Below are 24,646 nucleotides of genomic sequence, written 5' to 3'. Positions count from 1 at the left end.
AAATTTCTGTTTTCAATTAAGGTAGTAAACGAGTGGTTCTCAACCATAGCTGTGTGTTAGAATCAGCTGGAACACTAAAACACAAACAAAAACAAATTTCTTTCCTGGGACCCACCTCAATGATTATGATATAATCTCTGTGATTCTGGTGTTCAGCCAAGGTTGAAACCCTCTGTTATGGGCACTGATGAGCCACAGGAGTGTTGATAAGTGATTTGTCTGGGTTAGAAGTATGGCCCTAGCAGCTACTGTTGAAGATGGAAGCAGGAAGAGGTTTTAGACAGGCCACTTTGGAGGCTGGGGCAACAGTAAAAGGTGAAAATTTTTAAATAAGGTAATGGTAAAGGAGAGAGAGAGAAATAAGACCAGTAACATCAATGGGTATTAAAGTTGCAGGCAAATGAGAGACAAGAGCAAGGGGGACTGTGAGGTTCTTGTGTTACGGGTTCAGTGTAGAGTTTTTCAGCTCAAATCCTACCCCAGTTCCTCCTGGGTTCCCAACCTTGGTTTTTGTACACCTCAGGAGACAAGAGCCGCATAAATAAACAGTCACCCACAGGCAATTGATTATGCCCAGGGAAGCACTCCATGGTAAAAATGACTTGGACCCTATGGGCTAAATCCTTCCCATCTGGAACAGTCTTACTTCATTCTCAGAGTAAGGTATATCAGGGAAGAGAAGAGAGGAAGAGAAAAGGGAGAGCTACACTGGCTCAGATCAGCTTACGCCACAAAGGCGGGAAAGAGAGGAGGCTGGATGTCCCTAACAGGGCCCTCACCAGCGGCTAGACATTATTTTTAGCACCAGACACAGACGCTTAATACTCGCAACTATTCAATGCTACATACACTATTGTTATCACTTTCCCCATTTTATAGATTAGGAAACAGAAGTACAGAGATATATTCAATATGTTCAATAACTTATTTAAGATTTCACAGTGGCACCTCTGACCCCAGGGAAGAAGAAAAAGTCATCAAAGGTAAACTTTATACTTTATTGCCTAGAATCAAGAACAACAGAAAAAGTTGTTCAGAATATGGTTCTGTAGGACACAGTAATCTTATGTGCCAATAAGCTGTGGTCTCAATATGTCTCAAACTCTGACCAAATAGCTAAACATTACTCCTCCCTCTACTGTGGAGTTGGGAAGCTAGGGTGAAGGGCAGAAGGATGGAGAGAAGAAACCAAAGAGTCCTCCCACTTTAAATCTTGCATGTGGAGACTAGCAGATAATGCTGCTACTAATGGAGATAAAGTATATATAGGAAAGGGAAGTGGTTTGGGGAAGTGTGGAATCAGAATATATGGAATGGACGTTATAGAAGTTGTGGGTAAGGATAAGATGGAAATGCAAAGTTGGAATTTTAGGCAGTGATCTGAATGGGAGCTGGGTTTAGGAGACATTGCATAGGTTGGTCCTTCAGACTGCTTTCAAGGACCTTTTTATTTTATAGCATTGTCTAGTTCCTGGGGCATGATGTTTCTACTTCATTAACCATGGTTGAGCATGCAGCAGAGGGAGAGATTCATTGCAATATTTAGTTCACCTGTTTGATGGTCTGTTCTTAGCCAGGATCATAGAATACAAAGAACAGCATGCCAAGAATTACCCTAAGGTTGTTTGATCAAGTAACTACTCATTTTTTGTTAAGTCCATTTCTTGTTTAAAAAATTGTGGTAAAACATACCTAATGTACAATTGTCATTTTAACCACATTTGCATCTGTTAAAAACATTTGTTTTTAATCTACTCTTTATTTTTTTCTCAGTCACAGTAGTAAACCAAATGAGTTTATATTTCTCCCTGCAAGAATACTCTTAAAATTCTAACTTTTTTCTGCTTTCCCATAGAATCATAGAATTTTGAATGAGGAAGGATTTAAGAGATTAGCCTAGTCTAATGGTTGGGACCAGTAAGGAAGTGGGATTGGAGAATTCAAAGCTAACCTGCCCAGCTCAAAAGTTGTAGTAGTGGCAAAGCCAGGATCAGATACCAGTATTCCTTGTCTGTGTTTTATTCATTGTTCTAGCTGTCTGTGAAACTGAGCCTCTGATTTTGCTTCTACATGCCCCATTATTTTCTTTCTTTTTTTTTTTTTTATTTGAGAGAGAGAGAGAGTGTGTGTGTGTGTGTGTGTGTGTTGCTGAGAATTGAAAATTCAGGGCCTAGTGCATGTGAGGCAAGCACTCTACCAACTGAACTATATCTCCAGCCCCCATTATTTTCTTTTTTGATTGAGAACATTTCGTTGCTTTTAGGACTTTTTTTGAGGGGTGGGGTGGGGGTGGAGCTAAGGATTGAACCCAGGGGCACTTAACCAATGAGTCACAACCCCAGCCCTTTTTTATTTTTAATTTTTTGAGTCAGGGTCTAAGTTGCTTAGGGCCTCACTAAGTTGCTGAGGCTGGCTTTGAACTTGCAGTCCTCCTGACTCAGTCTCCTGAGTTGTTGGAATCACAAGCATTCACCACTGTGCCCATCTGCTTTTAGGACCTTTAGGGTGAGACTTGCATTTGGTTGTTCTCAATAAATGCTCATTGAGTGGACATTTCCTAGATTTATTTTTATTTGTTTATTTATTTGCCTCTTTTCTCTTTCTTAGAGTAATAAATTCTACTATACTTTAAAGGAGTTCAGAAATTTGGCACCCTGGCTAAAGTTTTAAGTCTATTTTTTTAGGGTGTTTACAGAAATATTAGTTCTGCACCAAGCCTTCAGCTTTTGTCTGTCTCCTGGGTCCTAATAGCCTTTCTTGTCTCAGACTTCTCAGAAGAGGAGAAATAGAAGTCAAGTGCTACCCTAAGTTTAAAGTTATTAAGAGATTGACCCCAAGCATTGATTGAGATATGGGACATAAATGTTTTTAACAGAGAGATAGTCAAGAAATGTTTTCCTTAACCCCTGGGAGACAGCTATGACCATAACTCATTTCCCCTCATTATTTTATTATTTTGAAACATTTTGTTATATTCACATACTACCTCTGCCCTCCATACATTATTTTTGTTGTCTCCCTACCCCCAAAACTGAGGCCATCCATCTTTCTCAGTTGTCTCGTAGAAGCTCTAGGTGTGAGTTGGGCACATTGGTACTTGCCTGAAATCCCAGTGACTCCACACGCTGAGGCAGGAGGATCACAAGTTTGAGTCCACCCAGGACAATTTAGTGAGGCCCTGTCTCAAAACAAAACAAAAAGTAAAAAGGGCTTGGGGTTTAGCTCAGTGGTAGAATGCCCCTGAACTCAATCTCAATACCAAAAAAGAAGCTCTAAGCGTGAAATTCAAACATGCTTGTGAAATTAAAGTGTATCCTATTTTTTCTTCCTTTTCCCTCCCTCCCTTCCTTTTTCCTTAACTCCCCCCACCCCCACTTTCTCTAGTACTGAATGAAACTAAGCAAAAGCTCTTACTTAAGTAGAACTAGACCTTGTGATGTGAAGGGAAAATGAGCACAGTTTGTTAATTAGCAAATTGTCTTTCTCCCACTTGGGCAGTAAGTACTTACTAGTTGCCAGGTCTTGCCCATCACCCCATCTCCTCATCGCCCTTGAATGTCTTTATCTGATTCCAGTCGCCTCCTGTGAGTGGATTTTTCTGCTCTTCCTCTCTCCCTTAAAATAATAGTCCTGAAAGCACTTCAGCAGCTCAGTCATTTTAAGATTTTAGCCATGGTTCTCTTCCTTACTAATAGGCTTACTTTCTCTCTAGTGATTGCTTTCTATTCCATGCTTATAAAAGCTTTCCTTACCCTCCTCATCATTTGCTTCATTAATGTGATTTCACTCTGTTGGAAGCCTTTTCCCTCCCCTCTCTGTGGAGCCATTAAATTATTGAGTATATTTTGTAAAGTTTCTCTCACCATGTTTTAATTTCATGTACTGTATTTTTTCTCTTCTGAAATGATATTGCTTCCTGCATTTTGGTTTTAGCATTTTTCTTTTTAAGGAGATTGTAATTTTAATTGTATGTGGCCTAGTTCCCCATTGTCATTGCTTGTGCTGCAGAGGAAGTCCCTAGGATAATAGTCATGGTTTCTTACCATCTTATTAGCTTTCTATTTTCCTTTCTTCTCCACCTTCAACTTCTCACCTTCTCTATTCTAATGTTTCTGGAAGCTACTAAGAAGTTTAAATGACCTATACGAAAATATGTCGGTGTCCCATTTTAGCATATATATGTAACATTTATAATTTATGCCCTGCCTACATCCTGGAGGGATGTGAGGTAGCTTATGATAAAGAAAAATATCCACATGTCCAACAGTACTGTTAAAAATAGTCAGAAAGGGAAACAGAAACTGTTTAAAGAATATCTAACAATATACTTATTAAACATAAAAAACAATTCCTATAAGAAGTAAAAGAAGTTTACTTATGTAATAGCTTTGCTATTCAAGAGTAGTAGTCAAAGAATATTGTGGACTGAGTAGTTTGTGTAGCAATAAAATTACTGATATTGTTTTTCACCTTTTCTCCCTAGAAATTTTTGCTCTAAAATAGAGAAGCCAAGGGACTTTTGTTAGTCTCCAGTTACCATTTTTAACCCCCTTAATCTGATTTCTTCATTCAAATTTACCGTGAACAGATGCCATTTATTGATCACCTGCCATGCAATAGAATTCAGCTAGGGATAGGGTATATGTTACTTCATTTAGTGCTCATCATTAGGCTGCGGGGTAAACGGTATTGCTCAGTGTTGGAGATGTAGAGAGAGCAGAGTCTAAGTAGGAAATTGGATCAAAATCACAGGTAGTAAGGAAATGGTGAAAAGAATTTGAATTCATTGTTTCTAAATCCTAAGTCCATTCCTTTTCTATTACTCTGATGCTTCTTACTAAAGAAATACATTGGAAAGTGTGTTAGTATTCTGGAATTATAACGAATATCTGAGATAATCAACAGATAAAGAAAAAGATTTGTTTTGACTCATAGTTTTGGAGGTTTCATTCCTTGATTGGCTGGCTGTGTGCTTCTGGAACTATACTGGCACCTCATGGTGGGAACATGTGGCAGAGTAACAGGAAGGAAAGGAAAGGTCTGGGGTCACACAGGACTCTTCTTCAGTAGCCTCAAGCCTTCCTACTAAGCCCACCTCTTAAAGGTTCTACCACCTCCCAGTAGCATCATGGGACAGGGACCAGGACTTTAACACAAGGACTTGATTAACACCGCTGGGACTGACTGCCCTTGGTGTCCTTGGAGGAGTCAAGAGAGAGGGAGGCAGGCAACAGGGCAGTATAAGTACTGACCAGCTATGCCAAAACTGGTGCTAGCCATTAGTTGCTGCTTTGAGACAGAAGGGTATTAACATATATTGAGACATACACTTTACATATATAATCTCACGTGATTCTCTTAACAGTCCTTGTGGTAAGTGGTTTTAGCCCCAGCTTATAAGTGGGTAAACCAAGGCACAGAGCATTAAGCAAGTTTGTCCAATATTACACAAGTAGGAAATAAAGTCATCAGTATTTCATCAATAACACAGGTTTATCTATCTAGCCCCAAAGCCCATAATCTTTCCCATATAGCATTTACTCATTTCTAATAACATTAATAGCTAATATCCATTGAGCTCTTCCTATATGTCTGGCAGATTTCTTACCACATAAGGTTGTGTCATTTATCTTTACCACAGCCCGATGAACTATTTACTCTTTGTCTCCATTTTAAGGGAACTAACTTGAGACAGATCCTTGCTTGGCCAGGATCCGAAAACCAGAGAATAGCAAATCAGGGAGTCTACTTTCTCACAAAGTGTAGTTGTAAGAAGTTTCTTTTGACAAGAGCTATACTCATGACTCTTCTATCTCACTTCCCTTACCTGCACAATGAAAGTAGAAGGGTTTTGTTTAGTTTTTTAGGTAAGTATACTTTCAGGGGGAAATACAGTTTGAGGAGTGTGTATGTGAGCATAGTGTTTACCACTGTGGCCTGAGATCTAGCAGCACTATTTAGATAAGTACTGCTCCTGATAGCTGGCAGTGATGATCTCTGCCTTCCTAGCCACTATACTGAAGATAACAAAAACTTACCCTTTTAATGACCAGGTTGCACGAAATTTCTTAACCCCAGTCTTTCCCCACAGTATAACCAGTTCATCAGCAGTGATTCCCCTCACTTCTGCTTCCTATGCCCAGTAATCTGCTGTTGAGTGTAGGCTTTTACTGCTTTATTTTGGTCAGCGCATGCCTGACTTAGCAAGCATGATGTGGTTCTGAAGTTTCTCCCCTTTGCCCTTGGTACTGGGATAAAGCGTATTCCCACAAGATGAAGTGACCCTTGCAGTATACAAAGCCAGTGCCTCACTTACTGTCATTCAGTCTCTAATATGAAGAGCTTGGCAGTGCTTGGTGATGGAGTTCTTTGGCTTGTATACAGCTTTAGTGCACAAAGGAAACAAAAAAAGTCTTGTGTGCACTGAAGTGAGAATGATTCAAAACCCACATACCTATTTTTTTTATTTTAAAAAATTTATCCTTTGCTATTATTCATTTAATAGAATCCCTTTACACCCAAATAAAACAAAAGAATGAACAAAGCTGGGTTTGATTCTGTGCTCTCATCTTTATTGGATTCTGTGGGCTTAGGTAACTCATTTAACTTCTCTTGGCCTCAGTTTCTTCATCATGGGGATTAGAGATAATGTGTGATAAATACCTAGGACAGAGCCTGGCATTGAGCAGGTGTTCAACATAGAGAGGCTGCCATTATTATTATAAATGCAAAGATGAGCTAATGATGTGAAAGCTTGGGATTTGTTTTGTTATGGTAGTAAATAGTATTTCCCTGTGGACTTCTTTGTGCTGCTCATATGCAATCCAAGGAAAACAGTGGAATAGTGTTTGCAATGAGGAAAGATAGCTCTTTGTTCCCTTCAGCAGACAAAAGAAACTCATTATCGTATCAAGTAGTGACTGTTGGTATTGAAATGGTTTATTTGTGTGTGTTTTTTTTCTGTTTCTTTCCTAGGGATTTATATGTGGCTTTTCAGTAGCAACAGGTGCAGCAGCGAGACTAGTGTCAGGATACGACAGCTATGGAAATATCTGTGGGCAGAAAAATGCAAAGTTGGAAGGAATACCATACAGTGGCATGGACCACACCCAACGGAAGTGAGTAGACTGTTGCTGAATGATGAACACTGTGGAAACTTTAAAGGAGGCACAGAGAAAATCCTGCTTTTTTTTTTTTTTTTTTTTTACCCAGAAAATAACATTATTTTTCTTTCTAAGATTATACTTGATGGGAGATAGGGATGATAATAAATATTAAAAAATTAAAATTATAAAGTAACATTTTGTGATGCATCATTTATAGGTACACATCACTTTCCAATTTTATAAAAGACACATTTTCCTTGTCAAACTGTGAAATTTGTTTTGGGTCCTCAATATTCATCTTTTGGGTTTCATGAGATTGCTCACTTAATTGCTTTTTTCCTTCAAAAGCACTACTATTTAATTTTTAATGTCCGGGGAAAATATATTTCATCTAATATATTTTATGTATGATGCCAATGTAATTGTTCAAACTGTGTATTTATACCCCATCAAAATTTATTAGAATTTTTTTCCAGTATCAAACCATATCTTCAGAATTAACAAAATTAATTATAAGGTAACCAGGCTAATCTGTCTAATATACTTTATAGGAAAAGGCTAAACAATAAAAACATTTTAAAACTACATCAACTCTTTCTAGGAAGATAATTTATAATACCTATTTATTGTTTTATAAATCTATGGTTAAACTTTGATCCCTCTGTATAAGATTAATTTGATAATTTTGCAGACTTGAAGAAATTCAAATAACTATTTCTCAGAGATACTCTTCCCTTAAATGAAGGAGAGAGAATGCAGCTCAAGTAAACAAAATTTCAGTAATAATAATGAATATTTGTATAGCATGCCAGAATGGACAAGCATATGCCCCCCGTGAGGTAGATCTAACAGAGGCTTAGGGAGACTGCAGTGCCTTTTCTGAGGCCATGTGGCTGGTGGGCAGTAGAATATCCAGAGCAGACTATGAGCTTCTCTCTTAATAGGCACCTGCATCTCGTAAGAGAAGCAAAAATTAGACTTGAAGTAATTTGGAAGATTGCTTAATTTTTTCTTCTTTATGATTGCTCCTTGAATTTAACACAAATTTTAGATCTTGTGTTATTTCTTCTAGCAAAAGTATCCATATCTCTTTTGTTTACTTTTTATCTTGAAATAATTTTAGACTCAATAGACATTGCAAAAGCAGTAGAGTTTCACTTTTTAAAATTTTTTTTATGTAGCATGTATGCGGTAAAATATTGCTTAATTCTTTAATGCTGTTGACAGGTCCCAAATATAAAATTAGGTAATTGAGGAGATGAGAAGCAAAAGGTTCTCCTCTATTAGGTGCACTGCTCACAAGGGTTGTAATCATTTTTATGGCTCTCTTAGTAACTTGCTAATGACTGTGAGCATATCCTTACGGTAAGGTTTGTGTAAATGCCACTCTTCACATTTAACCTTATTGTGGTTCCTCAGGCCATGGAAGAGATTTCAAATCCTTGGGTTATTCTATGTACACTTTGGCCTCTTGTAAAGAGGAACTGCATATTATTCTGAGAAAGTGGCCTCTCTACCCTGAATGCTTATCTTCATTGAGAGCCATTCATGTATAGCTTTAAGGAGTATGATTTCTCAACTATAGCTATTCTTTAGCTCATATGTACATGTTTAAAATTTATTTTCCATCTCTGGTTACTTTTTCTGCATTATAAGCTTTGTTGTGCTATCCCACTTAAGTATTTCTGTCTATAAATGGCAATTATTGTCAATGAATAGTAAATTTTTGAACATTCCTTTTGAGGGTAAGTCTACAGTATTTGGATTTGGAAAGTGAAAGAAAGGTAGTAACCTTCATTTTTATTATCTTTATTTCATCCTCCTCTTTCTCCTGTCAAATGCATTGATTTCCTTCTTTTACCATTCATTTCCTTATACTTCTTTTATGAATTCCACACCCATCTGTGGCTCTAGAGTGTTTTTATACCTGTTTCTCTGCTTGGTCACTTTCCTTCATTCTTGATCTCCTCAGCCTCTGTTGTATTACCTAATGCTTACTTGAACCTCCATACATATTTGTTGAATAAATCAACAGATGAGTCCTCTAAAGTCTTGGGTAAGGCTAATTCTCTATTTCATAAGTTTTGCTTCCTTTGTTAAGAAAAAAAAATTCTTCTGTTTTTCATGTGGCTAAATTCCACTGATCTTCAGCTTTCAACAAAATGTCACTTTCAAAGAGGTCTTCTTGGATCTCAGAATTTAAGCATTGTGTCCTATAATATGTGCAGTTATACATTGATTGTTCCATGGAGTGTTGGATGTATATCTCTTAAGTGCCAAGAGAGAAGCATCTCTTATTCACTACTACACATTTCAAAGCCTGAATGCAGTAGGCACCCAGTTAAATGCTTGCTGAATGAGAAAATAAATCTACTTCAGCAGTGTGTTCTAAGAAGTGAATAACTGAGTTTGAGGATCTGAATATTTTGAGATTATTAATGCATATTGCAGAATGGATTTCCATAAAAAAACGGTTCCATTTACATTCCCACCAGCAGTGTCTGAGATTACTTTATTTTTACTGGAATTATTAGTTTTTATTCTTTACTGTTTTGATAGACCAAAGAATGGTGCTTTATAGTTTTAATTTGCATGTGTTTGATTATTAATGAGTGTGAACCCCTCCCCACCCCCACCATGTGTTTGTTAGCCTCTCATGAAAACTGTTGTGCAAGCGTATCTATTCTTGGTCTTCTTATCTGTAATCTGCTCCATCCTTTATGCTGTGACAGGATTAAGTTCTTTAAAATAGGGCTTTTATTTTGTCATTTCCCTGTTCAAGAGCCTTTGCCTTCTATTTGCTGTCTGTAGTATCAAAGATGAGCCCGCTCAGCCCCCACCATTTCAGGCCTTCTGCGATCTGGACCCATCTCACCTCTCCAGCCCTCTCTCACTGTTTCTCAGTGTGTGTTATTATTGCCCATGACCTTCAATTAATTCTACCTCTGTGGTATTCCTTCTGCCTGTCTGCCAATCTGGGTCTTTGAAACACAATGGGACTCAAAACTCACCTTTTTATGAAATGTTTCAAAACTAACCTTATCCCATCGTGAGTTTTCTTTACTTTGATTACCTGAACTTTCCTATCTCATACTGGTTATTCTATTGCCTTCAATTTGCTCTCTAATTATTCTGTGTTTCTCATCTGTCTGTATTAATTATTGGTTGCTAGGTAACCATATTACCATAAACTTAGTGGGTTTAAACATCTCAGCTTGGGAATCCAGACATGGCTTGCCTTGGTCTTCAACCTTCCACAGCTTACTCAGGGCTGTAGTCAGTGGTTCATTTGGGGGTCATTCAGGGTCAGAGTGTCACCTGAGGCTCAGGGGGAGAAGGCTTCCCTTCCAGGTACAAGTGGTTGCTGGCAGCATACAAGTTCCTTGAGGATTACTGGACTTGCTGGCTGCCACTGGAGGCCCCCCTTCAGGTGTAGGCCACCTGGATGGGCAGTTTGCCCCATCAGAGCCAACAGTGAGAGCATCAGTAGACAGTCTGCTAGAAAAATGGGAGTTACAGTCCTATGTAGTGTAATCACAGAAGTGATATCCATCCCTCTTTGCCATATTCTACTGATTAGAAGCAAACTCTAGGAAGAGAGGATGACTCAAGGGCATGAACAAAAAGACACAGGGATAATGGAGGACCTCTGAGAGTCTGTCACTCTGCTAACTGTGCTTCCTGAAACACCATATTTTCTTTAGCCCTCAGAGTTGAGTACCTAGGAGTTCCATAAGAAGGGCTTATTTAATTATAGTAATAAAGAAAGGAAGGTAATCAGGAGAGGAATCCAAAGGAGAACACCTTTGACCTATTTTAACCAGAATGTTTAAGATGCCAAGATGAATAAAAGAATTCTATTAGCATAAAGAAAAAGTAATATTTTCTTATCATTCCGATTATAATGGGTTTTTTCCTCCAAGTAGTATTTTTGACATGGTAATACATTTGTTGCAGTGATAAGGATGCACAAAAAGACAGCAGACAATATTTTGTGAGATAATATGAAAACCTTAATTTCAAATAGATTAAGTTGATTTTTAAATTGGTTGAGATACTTACAACTTTTCTGCATAGAAATAGTGCTTAGATATGGTTCTAAGGCTAAGTCAACTCAGAAAAGCTCATTTATATTAGAACCAAAAAGTGTCAGAGATTAAAGGAATCTTTAGATTATTTAATGTGCAAGCTCCTTAAAGCATCCCATCAAGTATTTGTGAGTGCCAACTAAATCCTAAAATGAGAAAGTCTTGCTTTGTAGCTGAGCTATTTTTTAATAATACTACTACAGAAGACAGGTAGGGTTTATAATCTTTTTTTTTTTTTTTTGATGTTGAGGAATAGGGTGGTGGCAATATATTTTTTAACTCTGGCAATTCCGTAAAACATATCTATTCTGCCACATCTAGATCTACAATTTTTCAGGTCTATAACATATAAGCAACCTTACAGTGTATGTGTCAATTTTGAGACCAAAAATTATTATTACTCTTTTTTTTTAATAAAGAAAAATGTTTATTTAGCTCACAATTTTGGAAGTTCAAGTTTCAAAATCAGGACTGTCCTCTAGTGAGAGCTTAATAGCAGATGGCGTCATGTTAGAGTGGGAGTAGGTGCGGGGAGCCCTTGTGGGAGCAAACTACCACATCTCGAAATGGGAAGCTAGAGAGTACTGTTATTTTTAAAATTCTTCCTGTAGAGGAAGCCCCCTGTCTTCCATATCAGTTTGGACACAGAGTGGCGATGCTTCTATTTAGTTCTAATGCACCTGAATTAGTGGGATAAAGATCGTGCTGGGACAGAAGGTCTTTTGGTCTCTGGGGAGAGGATTGGGGCAGGGGTGGGGTATGCATTCCCATGTCCTGAGTGCCTAGGGTGGGAGAGATATGGTGAGGTGGCATTGGCTTTTAGTGTGCACAGGTCATTATAAAGCTGGGTGAGGCTCGGGAACTGCTTTTAATTGTTTTAATTTAATCACAATATTCTTATTAGAACTCTTCTCCATCTTGCAAATAATCCTTTAGTGTTTAGAGTTTAGTGTTCACGTTCTTTGTTACTCCAAGAAGTTCTCAATGTATTTTATTTGTATTGATTTGTACATAGAAATTCTAAAGATAGATTTTTGCACAAATTTAATTTTTTCATTATATATTTTTTTGTCTTTCCTCTGAGGAAGCCATTTAAAGTTCCAATCACTGGTAAAAGCTCTGTGGTCATAAAATGCCTCTCCCATTTCATATCCTCTGTGTTAACAGGACGTAGATGAACTAGAGGTCGGAGGAGGGTGATGGCATCCATGAATGAGTACAGTATCTATAAGGGAAGCATTTTATTTGACACTACTTTCAGTTTTCTTCATCATCTTAGGATGCCAAGTGAAAACAGAATTGGAGTGTGTTTTACTTCTTTTGTTCTCATTCTCATTGTAAGTTCACAGCTGAAAATATTTGTGCTGGGAGGCCCTTGGGATCATTGAGTGCCTGCGTTTTACAAGTAAAAAATCTGGGGTCTGGGAAACATGAGAGACATGAAAAAGATATAGTTTTTCCTCAGTGTCCACAGGCGAGTGGGACACACACACACACACACACACACACACACACACACACACACACAAATCAGTGGATGCTCAAGTCCTTTGTATAACCAGTATTTGCATGTAACCTACACACTCCTCCTGTATACTTTAAATCATCTCTAGACTACTTATAATGCCTGGTACAGTGTAAATAGCTATTATACAGTATTGTTTAGGGAATAATAACAATATAAAAAAGTCCATACATATTCAGTACAGATGCACTTTCTTTTCTAATATTCTCATTTCTCTGTTGGTTGAATGCACTGGCTCAGAACCCAGGGACCCAGAACCTATGGATCTGTAGGGCTGTCTGTAAGAACAGGCTGGCACTCGAGCCTCGCCCTCCATTGAGTGCTCTTTGTGTTAGTCTGCACTGTGCCTGGTGAACTGTACAGTGATCCTGGTTTCCCATCTTTTTTATTTTGGGGATCCTTTCCTGCCAGCTTTGGAGATGAAAGAAACTTATGGGAACATGGAGAGAAAAAAGGGCAGGTTATATAAATTGATAAAGTTATAACTAAAGAGACTTTGAAAGAACCACAGCACCTCTATAATCTGTAAAGGCTTTGAATAATTTGAAGGCTATCTTGTCTCTTTCTATCTCTGTTAGATAAAGAATATAAATAGTGATGATAAACTACATTATTCTCATTTCATATTTTTTTATCATTTGTATGTTTTAAATATTTACTGAAAAACACCTAATTTAAAACTGATAATGGGTTTTGTTTTGTTTTTGGTAAGACAGTTGATTGGCTTGAACAGTGGGGTTGTTTTAGAGAAACTCTTCATTTTTATAATCTTCGTGGGTACAGTATAGATAGGACTTTTGTGATCATTGATCACCTTTAAAACTCAGAGTTCTGTAAGTTCAGTGTATCTGATTCAGTCTACCCTAGGATCACTGAAATGCTTACTAACTTATGTAAAGGGTTATTTAGGTGGTTGATAATGATATTGTACTAATAGGAAGAATGTATTCACTCTTTAAACAATTTCCAATTTCTGAGTTCTCCATGCCTATACCATGTCATATAACCACCTATTTTAGGGAAACCATTTTTCTTTAATTTGTCAATGTATAAAACATGCCTCTTTTGAAGAGTCACCAAATCTTATTGAGTGTGCATACCTCTCCATGTTTGAAAAAGAACCAAAAATAATAATAATAATACAAATGAAATTTGCTAAAATACTTGCTTTTAGGATTTCTTTATCAGCTAAGTATAGTTCTTTGTGTTTATGTGACTAGGACTTATTTCTGTGCCTTCTGATTTGACTGGAATTTCTATGTATTGAAGAAATATTCTTTACCATTCCTGGAAATTATGCCTATCATTTTATTTAACCTCAGAAAACATTAATTGAAAATTCAATTGCGTGCTGGAGACTTTTTTTTTTTTTTAGGGAAATATTTCCAGTTTTTTGTTTGTTTGTTCATTTTATTTTGGTTTTGTGGTGCTGGGGATACAACCCATAGTCTCATGATGCAGGCACTCCATCACTGAGCTACATCCTCAACCTAGAGACCTCTTCTAGTATTAATAAAATAGGAAACAGCCAAAATGGTCCAAAAAAATGGGATTTGTTTAAATTCACTCATTCACAACTATTTCTTGGCTGTCTTCTTTGTTTTAGGGACTTGAGATTATGTTTGCTCTCTAACTGAATCGGCACACTTTTATCTCATGGAAATTGTAATCTAATAGAGAAAGCAGGACTTCTTAAACTCATCATGTAATCACAGGTTATTTCAGCTGAAGGAAGTCTTGTGAAGACAGGTGTAAGGGTATAAGAGAGGCTACAATGGGAGGACCAGTCTGAGGCACTGTGGAGCCAGTAAAAGTGATCTGTGGACGTATATCCAACAGCAGGAAGCCTCTGCATACATTATTAAGGGAACAGTAAGTTATAACACAGTAGAGGTGGCTTGACTTTATTAATATGTAGAGGCGGCTTGACTTTATTAATATATATAAAAATGTACATGTCCTGGGGCTGGGGCTGGGGCTCAGCGGTAGACCACTCCTCTCACATGTGTGAGGCCCAGGGTTTGATGCTCAGCACCATATAAATAAAATAAAAAGGTATTGTGTCCACCTACAACTAAATAAATATTTTTAAAAATGTACATGTCCTTAGAAAAGTATGGAATGACATGTAAATGTTAACAGTGTGATGAACTGTTGAATCATAGATGGTTTTTCCTTTATATTTATCTCTTTTTTCTAAGTGTTCTACAATCAATATCTGTTACTTGCATTAATGAAAAATATTAAAAAGAAATTTGTAGTCTCTGTCCTTGAAGAGCTTGTTCTGGTGAGGAAGACAGAATGCAGAGATAAATGATGACTGTGCAATGGGAACATCTTGTATCAGTGTCTGCTGAATGCTGAGTGACTCCATTTTCCTGGGTTCCTGACAGCAGGCTGGTGGGGAAAGAAATATAAGGCAATGTGATGGAAGGACTGGGACCACCATTAGTTTTCTATTGTTGCTGTAATAGATTACCACAAACTAAGCAACTTAAAACAATGAGGTTCTGTAAATCAGAAATATAAACAAGCACAGCTTAGCTGGTTCTTTGGCCCAGGTTTCATAGGCCCTGTTGTCAGGGCTGTAATTTTTTCTTGTGACTCTGGCAATGAATTGTCTTCCAGACTGCTTCAGATGTTGATAGTTCTGTTCCATGTGGCTGTAAGGCTGAGGTATGTTTCCTTGCCATCAGCTGGGAGTCATTCTCAGCTTCTGGGGTCAGCCTGAATATTCTCCAGCCTATTTTCTATGACTCATGACTCCTTCCCCCCTATAAATAGGTTCTTTACCTATTTATATTTATCTGGGTATAAGAGTTGAGAGCACTTGAAAAGTTAGAAGGCACAAATCCTTCTCGTTATTGAATCCCTCTGACTTTCTTTTTTCAGGGCACCATCTTGATTATAGGTTGTACATGTGGATTGAAGAGTCAGCCAGTAATTGGCAGCTGAGGGACAGTTTTAGGTGGTATTAGAGCCCCAGTTAAACAAGTTGAGGGTCAGGGTAAGGCTTGCATTCTGTACAGGAAAAGTCACATAGAGTTGGTCTAATGATGAGACAGAAGCTGGCGAATGGATGGTCATGTGGACTATTGGGCTGACAGATGGCTCCAGAGCCCATCTTCTAATGAGGATGGGATTCTGAGTAGAAGGCCAGGCCTGGATCTTGTTGGCTGAGGAACAACATGGTCTGAGTCTATAGGGTGGAATTCTTACAGGCCAGGTGAAAGCCAGGTGAAGACTGGCTCACATGGGAAGGAGCTCCTGACTGTTGCATGGAGTTGTAGAAACATAGAAGATGGGAGGTGGTACATTCATCCCGTGTGCTGGTGCTGGAGTGCTGCAGTCTGGCTGGGCACAAATCACTGAGCCACCACAAAGCACTTGTATGTTCAAACCGGAAACTTTATTGCCCGAACTGGACCAGCACTCCAAGCACACTCCCCGGGAACTCTCTCTGCTCTCCCCCAGGCTCCGCGCCTACCCCACTGGGACCCTGGAGAACTCCAAAGTAGCCAGGCCAAGGCAGCAGGAACCACCCTATTCCCCACCCTATTGCCGGACAGCAGGGGTCCATATACAACTGAATACACAGCTTAACATAACCATCATCATCTCAATGGCTGGCTGGTGTCACCTCTCAACCACTCCCTTCTAGCAGAATGCCATGCATCATCCCAACTCAGGCTGTGGCCCTCAACACTGGAGTTTGGCAGAGGTTCTACCCATATGTCATTGAGGCATATTCCTTAGAGCAGCCCAGGAGCTCATCTCTTGTTCCTATACTTAAGGACAATTTTGAGCAAATGGAGGTATTCTAAATCCTTTAGGATTTTGATCTTTACTTCAAGGGAAAACACCCTCTTCTCTGTCTCCTGTCAAACACTTTGATTCCAATGTTAACTTAACCACCTCTTCTAGTTCAGCTTAATATGAGAAAGAGCAGCCTCCATAGATCCCTCCCGTGAACTTTCATTTGTGGGCTTCCACAAATTTACAAGCATTCAGGAACAGTAACATTTCTGACGTTCTAAACTGAAATTTAATGTATTATTTATGAAATTTTTTTCAAAACTTTCATTTGCTCTCATGGAAAATATTAGAAGTTATAAAAGAGAGCTAAATTTTCAGAAGGCAAATTTAAAGGAAGTATCTTTGGAAAATATTTTTTGTTATATTTCGTGACCACACTACTCTTTAGTTTCAATTTTATCTCCTTATGAAAGTAACATCTGTACATCTATTGTAATTCTACTTCTAGGACAATACTTGCTAGCAATTTGAAAGATCCAGCTACATGCTTAGAAAATGCAGGAGTCAACAGTCAAAATGTTTTACAGATTCTAAATAGGGAGATGGAAAGCTACTTAATAGAATTAGATGATATGGATGCAGGTAGACAAGCTTGGGGCAATTGGGTGTGTCTCTGTGCTGCCTGTTTAGGAGTGAATGTATACTTGCTATATCCAAGTTAGACAACTGATATACATTCTCCATCCAGAGTTTCAATATGTAGGTTATTTCCAAGTTAACTTAATACCTGCAAAGATTTTTTTAAAGTTTTTTTCATAGTACATAAGCTCATACATCTGATCTTTGTAGTACATAAGCTTATATATCATGATCTTTGTAATACACTTTAGGTAATTATTAACCACTGTAAGTCTGAATTTTACATTCATTGGTTCTTTACCTATTTATATTTATCTGGGTATAAGAGTTGAGAGCACTTGAAAAATTAGAAGGCACATGGTTAACACCAGTTGCAAATTTAGGATTCTTTAGGACCACCTTCAGGTTCAGTAATTTGCTAGGAAGAAAGACTCACAGAACCCACTAAAAGCTATTAGACTCCTGCTATGAGTTTAGAACGGGAGAAGATGCAGTTTAAAGTCAGCCAACAAAAGGGAGTCAGATACAGAGCTTCCAGTATTCATACTCTTGGAGAGTAGAACCATGTGGAGTCAGAGCACCTTAATTTCCTGGCACTGATGTATAACAATCCACAGAGTACGGCCAACTAGGGAAGCTCAACTGGGCCCCAGTGTTCAGCGTTTTTATTGGGACTTTTTTATGCCACTGACTCGTCCCTATTCTCCAGCCCCTCCAGTCAATCTGATACCACATGTGATCCAGAACTCCCAGAATACCTGAGGCTGTTGGTCTTTCCAGAATGGTCAACCCCTGCCCTACATACTATCTGATGTGGCCCGCCCTCACTAGGAATCACATGTGATTTCATGGTGACCAAGACCACAGGTAAACAAAGACACTCCTAAGAGGTGTAGAGATTAACTCCCAGAAATCCAGGTCAAAGTCCAGATCTCTTTCTGAGTAAAGTTAAATTTTTCGTACACACTGGGGCTCTAGATTAAATTGCATTTTATAAAGCGTACATTCAGAAGATATTTTATTTATTTTATTTTTGTAGTTTTATTGAGGTATAACTTACATATGATAAAATTCACCCATTTTAAGTATACACTTTGAATTTTGGTAAATATTTGTAGTGTGCACACCTTCATATTAGGTCCTTGCCTCCTTCCTTACCCCCAGGCAACCACTGATCTGTTCTTGTTGCTATAGGGTTTTTTCCCTAGACTATCATGAAATCATGGAGTATGTAATATTTTGTCTCTGCCTTTTTTTACATAGCATAAGGTTAATGAGATTCATCTGTTATTTAAATACATCAGTAGGTGGATCTTTTAAAATTACTGAGTAGTATTCCATTGCATGGTTATACTACTTTTTAAAAAAATCTATACATCTTTTTAAAATTTCCATATTAAAACTTTTTTTACTATCATGAATAATACTGCTTTGAAAAGATGTGTACATGATTTTGTATGGGCAAATATGTCATTATTCTTGGCTGGATATTTAGAATTGGAATTGCTGAGTCATATTGTGAGGGTATATTTAACTTTATAGGAAGTTGTCAAAACGGTTTTCCAGAGTGATTGCCCCATTTTGCAAGGAAAGGGGGAGGGTTGTGGGCTGTACCTCTCATGAAAATTCTGTATTATCAGTCTTTTTATTTTTAGTTATTCTGGTGGGTGTGTAGTGGTATCTCGTTGTTTTTGATTCACTTACTTCTAATGACCAGTGGTGTTGAGCATCTTTTTTAAAAATATTTTTAGTTGTAGATGGACACAATACCTTTATTTTATTTATTTAATTTTATGTGGTGCCGAGGATCAAACCCAGTGCCTCACACATGCTCGGTGAGCATTTTACCATTGAGCCACAGCCCCAGCCTTGTTGAGCATCTTTTTAAGTGCTGATCAAACATTCATCTATCTTCTTTGTATTTATACCCTTTTGCACATCTTTTAACAAATTGGTTTCTATTAATGACTTGCAAGAGTTCTTCATATAATCCGGATATAAGACTTTTGTTAGGTATATGTTTTTTAAATGCTTTCTGTAATCTGTGGTTTGCCTTTTTGTTTTCTTAAAACCATCTTTTGATGACGAAAGTTTGTAATTTTGATGAAGTCAAATTTATCCATTTTTATCAATGGTTCATATATTTGTGTTTTATTTAAGAAGTTGTTACCTTTAAGTTCACAAAGATTTTTCTCCATGCTTTCTTCTAGAATTTTTTTGATTTAGTTCTTGTGTTTTTGTCAATGATCTATTTTGATTTAATTTTTGAATGGTGTGAATAGAAAGCCAAGATTTATCTTCCCCAACTCTCATACAAAATTACAGTTATTCAGCAGCATTTATTGAAAAGACTACCTTCCCCTTTGATTTATCCTGGCATCTTTGTTGAAAATAGATTTTTATCTTAAGTCAAAACAAAAGGAGTTCCTAGTAGGGGTAGCTACCAATATTACAGAGTAATAGAAATAGTTTTCCTCAAATTAAACAAACAAGGAGGTCACCTTTTTTATACTACTGTTTCAAATAACTAGTTGAAACAAATTCTATAAAAGAGATAAATGGAATGTGTATAGGTCATTACAGAGAAAATAATACTATTTGCCAATGGCAAGGGACTATCACATGGAATGTTTAGGAGATGCAATAAAAACACCTTGAAATGAGGTGCTTTAATTATATGTTATAAAACATGTACCTTAGTAAATTTAGTCATTTATCACTATGCAGAAAAATATAAGGAAAAATATAATACTTGATTTTTTTTACAAAAAACTAAAAGCCAAGAAGATATATGTGTGTGTATACACACACATACATATATATGTATATATGGCTAAATATAGAGATTTATAATACTTTAATGGAAAGAAGAGAAAACAAATAATAAGAGAAATTTAATCTATTCCTGGGTAAATAGTCTTAATAAAGATGATGATACTAACAAAGTTAATTTATAAACTTAAAGCAGTACCAGTTAACATCCCAGTTGGATGTTGACTTTAACTTGATTGATAGCATAAAATGCAGAGTAAAAAAGCAGCTAAGAATTTCAGAGGAAAAAAATAGTTTTTTTAATTATTATTAAAATAATTTGAAAGGATTACAATGAGGTGCATTTATTATAAAACAATGAAATAGAAGTTGGGAGCCACGGTAGAAATGCAAAAGAGATTAGACCAGAAGTCTAGGCTAAGTATAGTTACTGAAGTTGACACCAGATTAGCTGGAAACCATCTGGTTTTCAAGGCAGAAAAAGAAACTTGTAAGTTTTTCACCAGGGAATGAAAATTGAGAAACCACTAGGCAGACACTATAAATTGCATAAGTGGGTGGGTATAACACAATAGGAAATATTGGACCTCTGAACTTTGTATGTGTGCCCCATATAGAGGAGATAGCTGCTACTTGGTTTTAGCTGAGGTGTGGCATGTACACAGAAGAGTCTGCAATGCTAAGTTTTCAGGGAGTCCAGAAGCCTGTTAGGAGATACTCACAAGACTTGTTAGATCTCAGGATTTTTAGATGTTGGCATTTAGTATACTGGCCAAACAAAATATGTGGGAGTGAAGGGTACCTTATTGAATCAAGATTACATATATATAGTTTTCACTCTCCTATTAATAATTGTATACTTTTGAGCAGAACAAAAGGAGGTTAGCCATTCTAAACTAAAACTTTTTCCAGAGTATATTTACAAAACCTAAATATAGGTTAGTAGCAGTGATGGAAACAAAATAGAAGTAGAAGAAATAAATTGATAGTAGATTAGTACATATGAGAAGCCAAGTAAAATAAAACCTGTGAAAGCAATTTGAAAGCTCCCTTTAGATGGATTTTCATCTCATACCATGCAAACTAAATTCCAGATGAATTAAATATTTTGAAATGAATATTATACTTATCTTTGCTTTGGAGAAGAGATAATTTATACATTGTTAAAGCTATAAAGAAATTAAGTAGTACCGAGGTTGGCATGTTTGATTATGAAAAATTTGATTTTCTGGTACAAAGATAAAAGCAACACAATGGAAACAGTATTTGCAGTTTTTTTATGATAGTAAGATTTTTCACGTAATCAGGGATATATCCATAAGATTAGATGTAGTGGACAGCCAAAGGATAGTTTATACCATAGAAAATAACAATAATATCTGACCTAAAGGGCTTCGTTTATAATATTAATACAGTAGTAGTAGTACCCACTTCCTAGGGTGTCTGGGGAATAAATGTGCAGTGCCAGATGGGGAAAAGCAGCTCTTTGAACCAACTTCACATGTGTATTGTTTACAAAGCACTTTTTATCATCCTTCTCATTGATTCTCACTCTAGCCCAGGACAGTTTTTAAGTTTTCTCAGTGGAGACTTTTAGGGTTCACTTCTTCCACAGTCACAACTTAGTCTTTGTCATCACCTTAACTGATCCACCTGTAAAATCAATCCAGAAAATTCAAGAGCTCACCATTCTGGCCTCAGGTTTCTCTTTCCAACTCACATGTTCTTTTTTGCTACTGCAGCCGTTCTTTCATCTCTAGTCTAGAAAATTCTCCCTTATTTTCTCCTGAGTGGTCTTTCCTTTTTACTTTTACCCTTGTTTTTTCCTATAACATATTTTTTCTTTTCATAATATTGTGACAATATGTATTATCTACCTCTACCTCACTCTGCCTTCAACAAAGATCTGCTTCTATTTTGTTTCCATTGCTGCTATAACCTATAACCTAAGTGTGAAGGACAAAGGAATTGAATGAACATTGCAGATACCTGAATGATAGGTTCATGAATAGGCACACGAGAGAAAATGTTTAATAACATTAGCCATTGTGTTAGGCAGCTTTTTGTTGCTGTGACAAACTACCTGAGAAAGTCAACTTAAAGGAGGAAAGATTTATTTTGGCTCCTGGTTTCAGTCCATGACTGGCTCCATGCTTAGGGTCCTGAAGCAAGCAGAACATCATGGCAGCAGGAGCATAGGGTAGAAGCCATTCTTCTCACAGTAGCTGGGAAGCAGTGGCAGTGGGAGGGGCTGGGGACAAGATACAATCCCCAAGCATATGGCCTCAAGGACTTACTCCCCTTCAGCTAGGTCCTGCATCTACATTTTCTACCACCTCCCAGTTGTGCATTCTTCTATGAAGCCCTCAGTGGATTAATCAGTTGATGAGGTCAGAGCCCTTATGACCCACTAACTTCCCCAAAACCACATCTCTGAACATTGCTTCACTGGGGGACCAAGCCATCAATGCCTGAGCTTTTGGTGGACAACTCATATCCAAACCATAACAGCCATCAAAGAAAAAAAAAATACAAATCAAAACCACCAATCCACTAGAATAGCTAGCTGTAACAGAAAAATACAGTTGAAAGTTTTAACAAAAATGTGGAGAAATTGGAGCACCTATACGTGGTTATGCATTGCTGCTGGAAATGTAGAAGGTGCAGCTGCTGTGGTAAACAGTCTGGCCATTCCTTAAAATATTAAACATGGAATTACCATGTATAGCAGTATCACTCCTTGGTGTCTACCCAAAAGAATTAAAAATACATGTTCACACAAAGACCTTACATGAAAATGTTGATAGAATTATAATAGCCTAAAAGGAAAAATAGCACACAAACTGTGGATGCAGGACCTAGTTGAAGGAAGTGAATCCTTGAGGCCATATCCTTGATGAATGAGTCAACAAAACAAGGTATATATATAGAATGGAATATTATTCAGCCATAAAAAGGAATGAAGAACTGATATTTATTATAGCATGAGGAACCTTGCAAGTGTTACGCTAAATAAATTAATGCAGCTACAAAAAGCACATATTATATGAGTCCACTCATATGAAATGTCCAGAAGAAGCAAGTTTATATGGGGGGAAAATGTTGATTAATAGTTGTGTAGCGTTGAAGGAGAGGAGAATGTGACTGTTAATAAATAATTTCTTTTGGAGTGATGAAAATACTCTAAAATTAGATTTTAGTGAAAAACTCAATAAAATATACTTATAACATTGAATTGCACAGTTTATAAAGGAAAACTTTATGGGATGTTAATTATACCTCAATCAAGTTGTTAAATTAAAGAGAAAATGAACTCTCTTGCCCTTGTCTCATGGCACATACTGTTTCTCAGAAAAGTTGATTTTGAGAATACCCCTGATTATGTAGTATGAACAATGAACTTGTTTTGGAGGTGTTCTTCCAGTTAACTTGGCTAAATAGAAAAGATCTTTTTTTTTCTTGTAGCTCTTGTAAAATGTTTTTAAAGATGTTTTATTTGTTGTCTTGCCTCTGCTTAGTATAAGAAACACAATTTATAGTTAGTGATTCCTGGATTTTATTTTGGCAGTGATTTCCCCCTTGATGGTACAAGGAAGAGATTGGCTTTGCAGCTAAACAGAAAAAATCATTTTTCTCCCATGCTTTTTCAGTTCCTGCCTTTGTCTTGTTCTGTTTGTATATCTTTGGCTCGTGTGTGTGTGTGTGTGTGTGTGTGTGTGTATGGGTGGGGTCTTCCTTTTAATCTCTTTCAGTGGTACTGACAGTTGGTTCAAAACTGTGAAGTATGAATTCTCATTTGAGGAAAATACATGTCAAACTGTGTATGATTTCAGGAGGGTCACGGATTAGAAATCTCAGCAGCATACTTGCTTTGGTGACCTCATCTACTTCCAGGTGTAAATTACCATTTATATGCTGAGCAATCCAAATTCTATATCCCTGTCCAGGTTTCTCTGCTAGGATACTATAGCTAACTGTCTGGGTCTACTTTGGATGTCCTACAAATACTTCGTATTTTCTTATCCTTTCTAAACTGCCCCCCCCCTTTTTTTTAAAAGAGAGAGAGAGAAATTTTTTTTAATATTCATTTTTTAGTTTTCGGCGGACACAACATCTTTGTTTGTATGTGGTGTTGAGGATTGAACCCGGGCTGCACGCATGCCAGGTGAGCGAGCTACGGCTTGAGCCACATCGCGGGTGCGGCGCCCCCCCCCTTTTTTTTAATAGAACGGGATTCCAAACCAGAACACCCCAACCACCCTGGTCTGAATTGATACTAAGCATGATCCTTAATTTTTCCATGTCCTCTACATGTATCAGTCATCAAGTTTTGTTTGTTTGTTTGTTTTCAATCTTTTGAAATTTGTTTCTTCTTGTTACTATTCCCACCAATGGTTGAAGGCCTCATTTCTTGGTGGAAATCCTGTAGCTTCCTGACTAGTCTCCTTATGTTCTGTCCTGTTCATTCTCCATATTGCAGCTGATAAACTCCCAACAGCTTCTCAGCATCTTTAACATGGACTCTAAACTTGTCAGCACCGTTAATAGCACTTAGAAGGCCCTAGACAACTTCACTCCAGCTCTCTCGTCCAGCCACCATGTCTCCATCACAGTGCACATCCGTCATGCTGAGCTTTCTTGTTTTCTCAGCTGAGCCCTGCTTTCTCTCACTTTGTGCCTGGTGGGCTCATTCCATCCCTGCTTACCTCCCTTCCTCCATACCTGGTGAACTCTTATCCTTCTTTACATCTTGGCTTTAG

At 37.4% G+C, this 24,646-nt stretch overlaps 1 protein-coding gene across 4 annotated transcripts in view; it reads left to right on the top strand.

Annotated features, from left to right (window-relative positions):
• Slc44a1 (solute carrier family 44 member 1) overlaps positions 1 to 24,646 on the top strand; it is a 185,292-nt gene that overhangs the window by 50,413 nt on the left and 110,233 nt on the right. For 3 of the 4 annotated variants that reach the window (XM_076845732.2, XM_076845731.2, XM_076845729.1), the window contains exon 3: positions 6,976 to 7,118. The exons of the other annotated variant lie outside the window; for it this stretch is intronic. In XM_076845732.2, the coding sequence (XP_076701847.1) occupies positions 6,976 to 7,118 (143 nt within the window). The remainder of the gene's footprint in view (positions 1 to 6,975; positions 7,119 to 24,646) is intronic. 4 annotated transcript variants of the gene reach the window in all.

This window comes from Callospermophilus lateralis, chromosome 2, assembly GCF_048772815.1.
Source record: "Callospermophilus lateralis isolate mCalLat2 chromosome 2, mCalLat2.hap1, whole genome shotgun sequence".
Taxonomy (NCBI): Eukaryota; Metazoa; Chordata; class Mammalia; order Rodentia; family Sciuridae; genus Callospermophilus; species Callospermophilus lateralis.
This window is presented reverse-complemented; position numbering and strand designations above follow the sequence as displayed.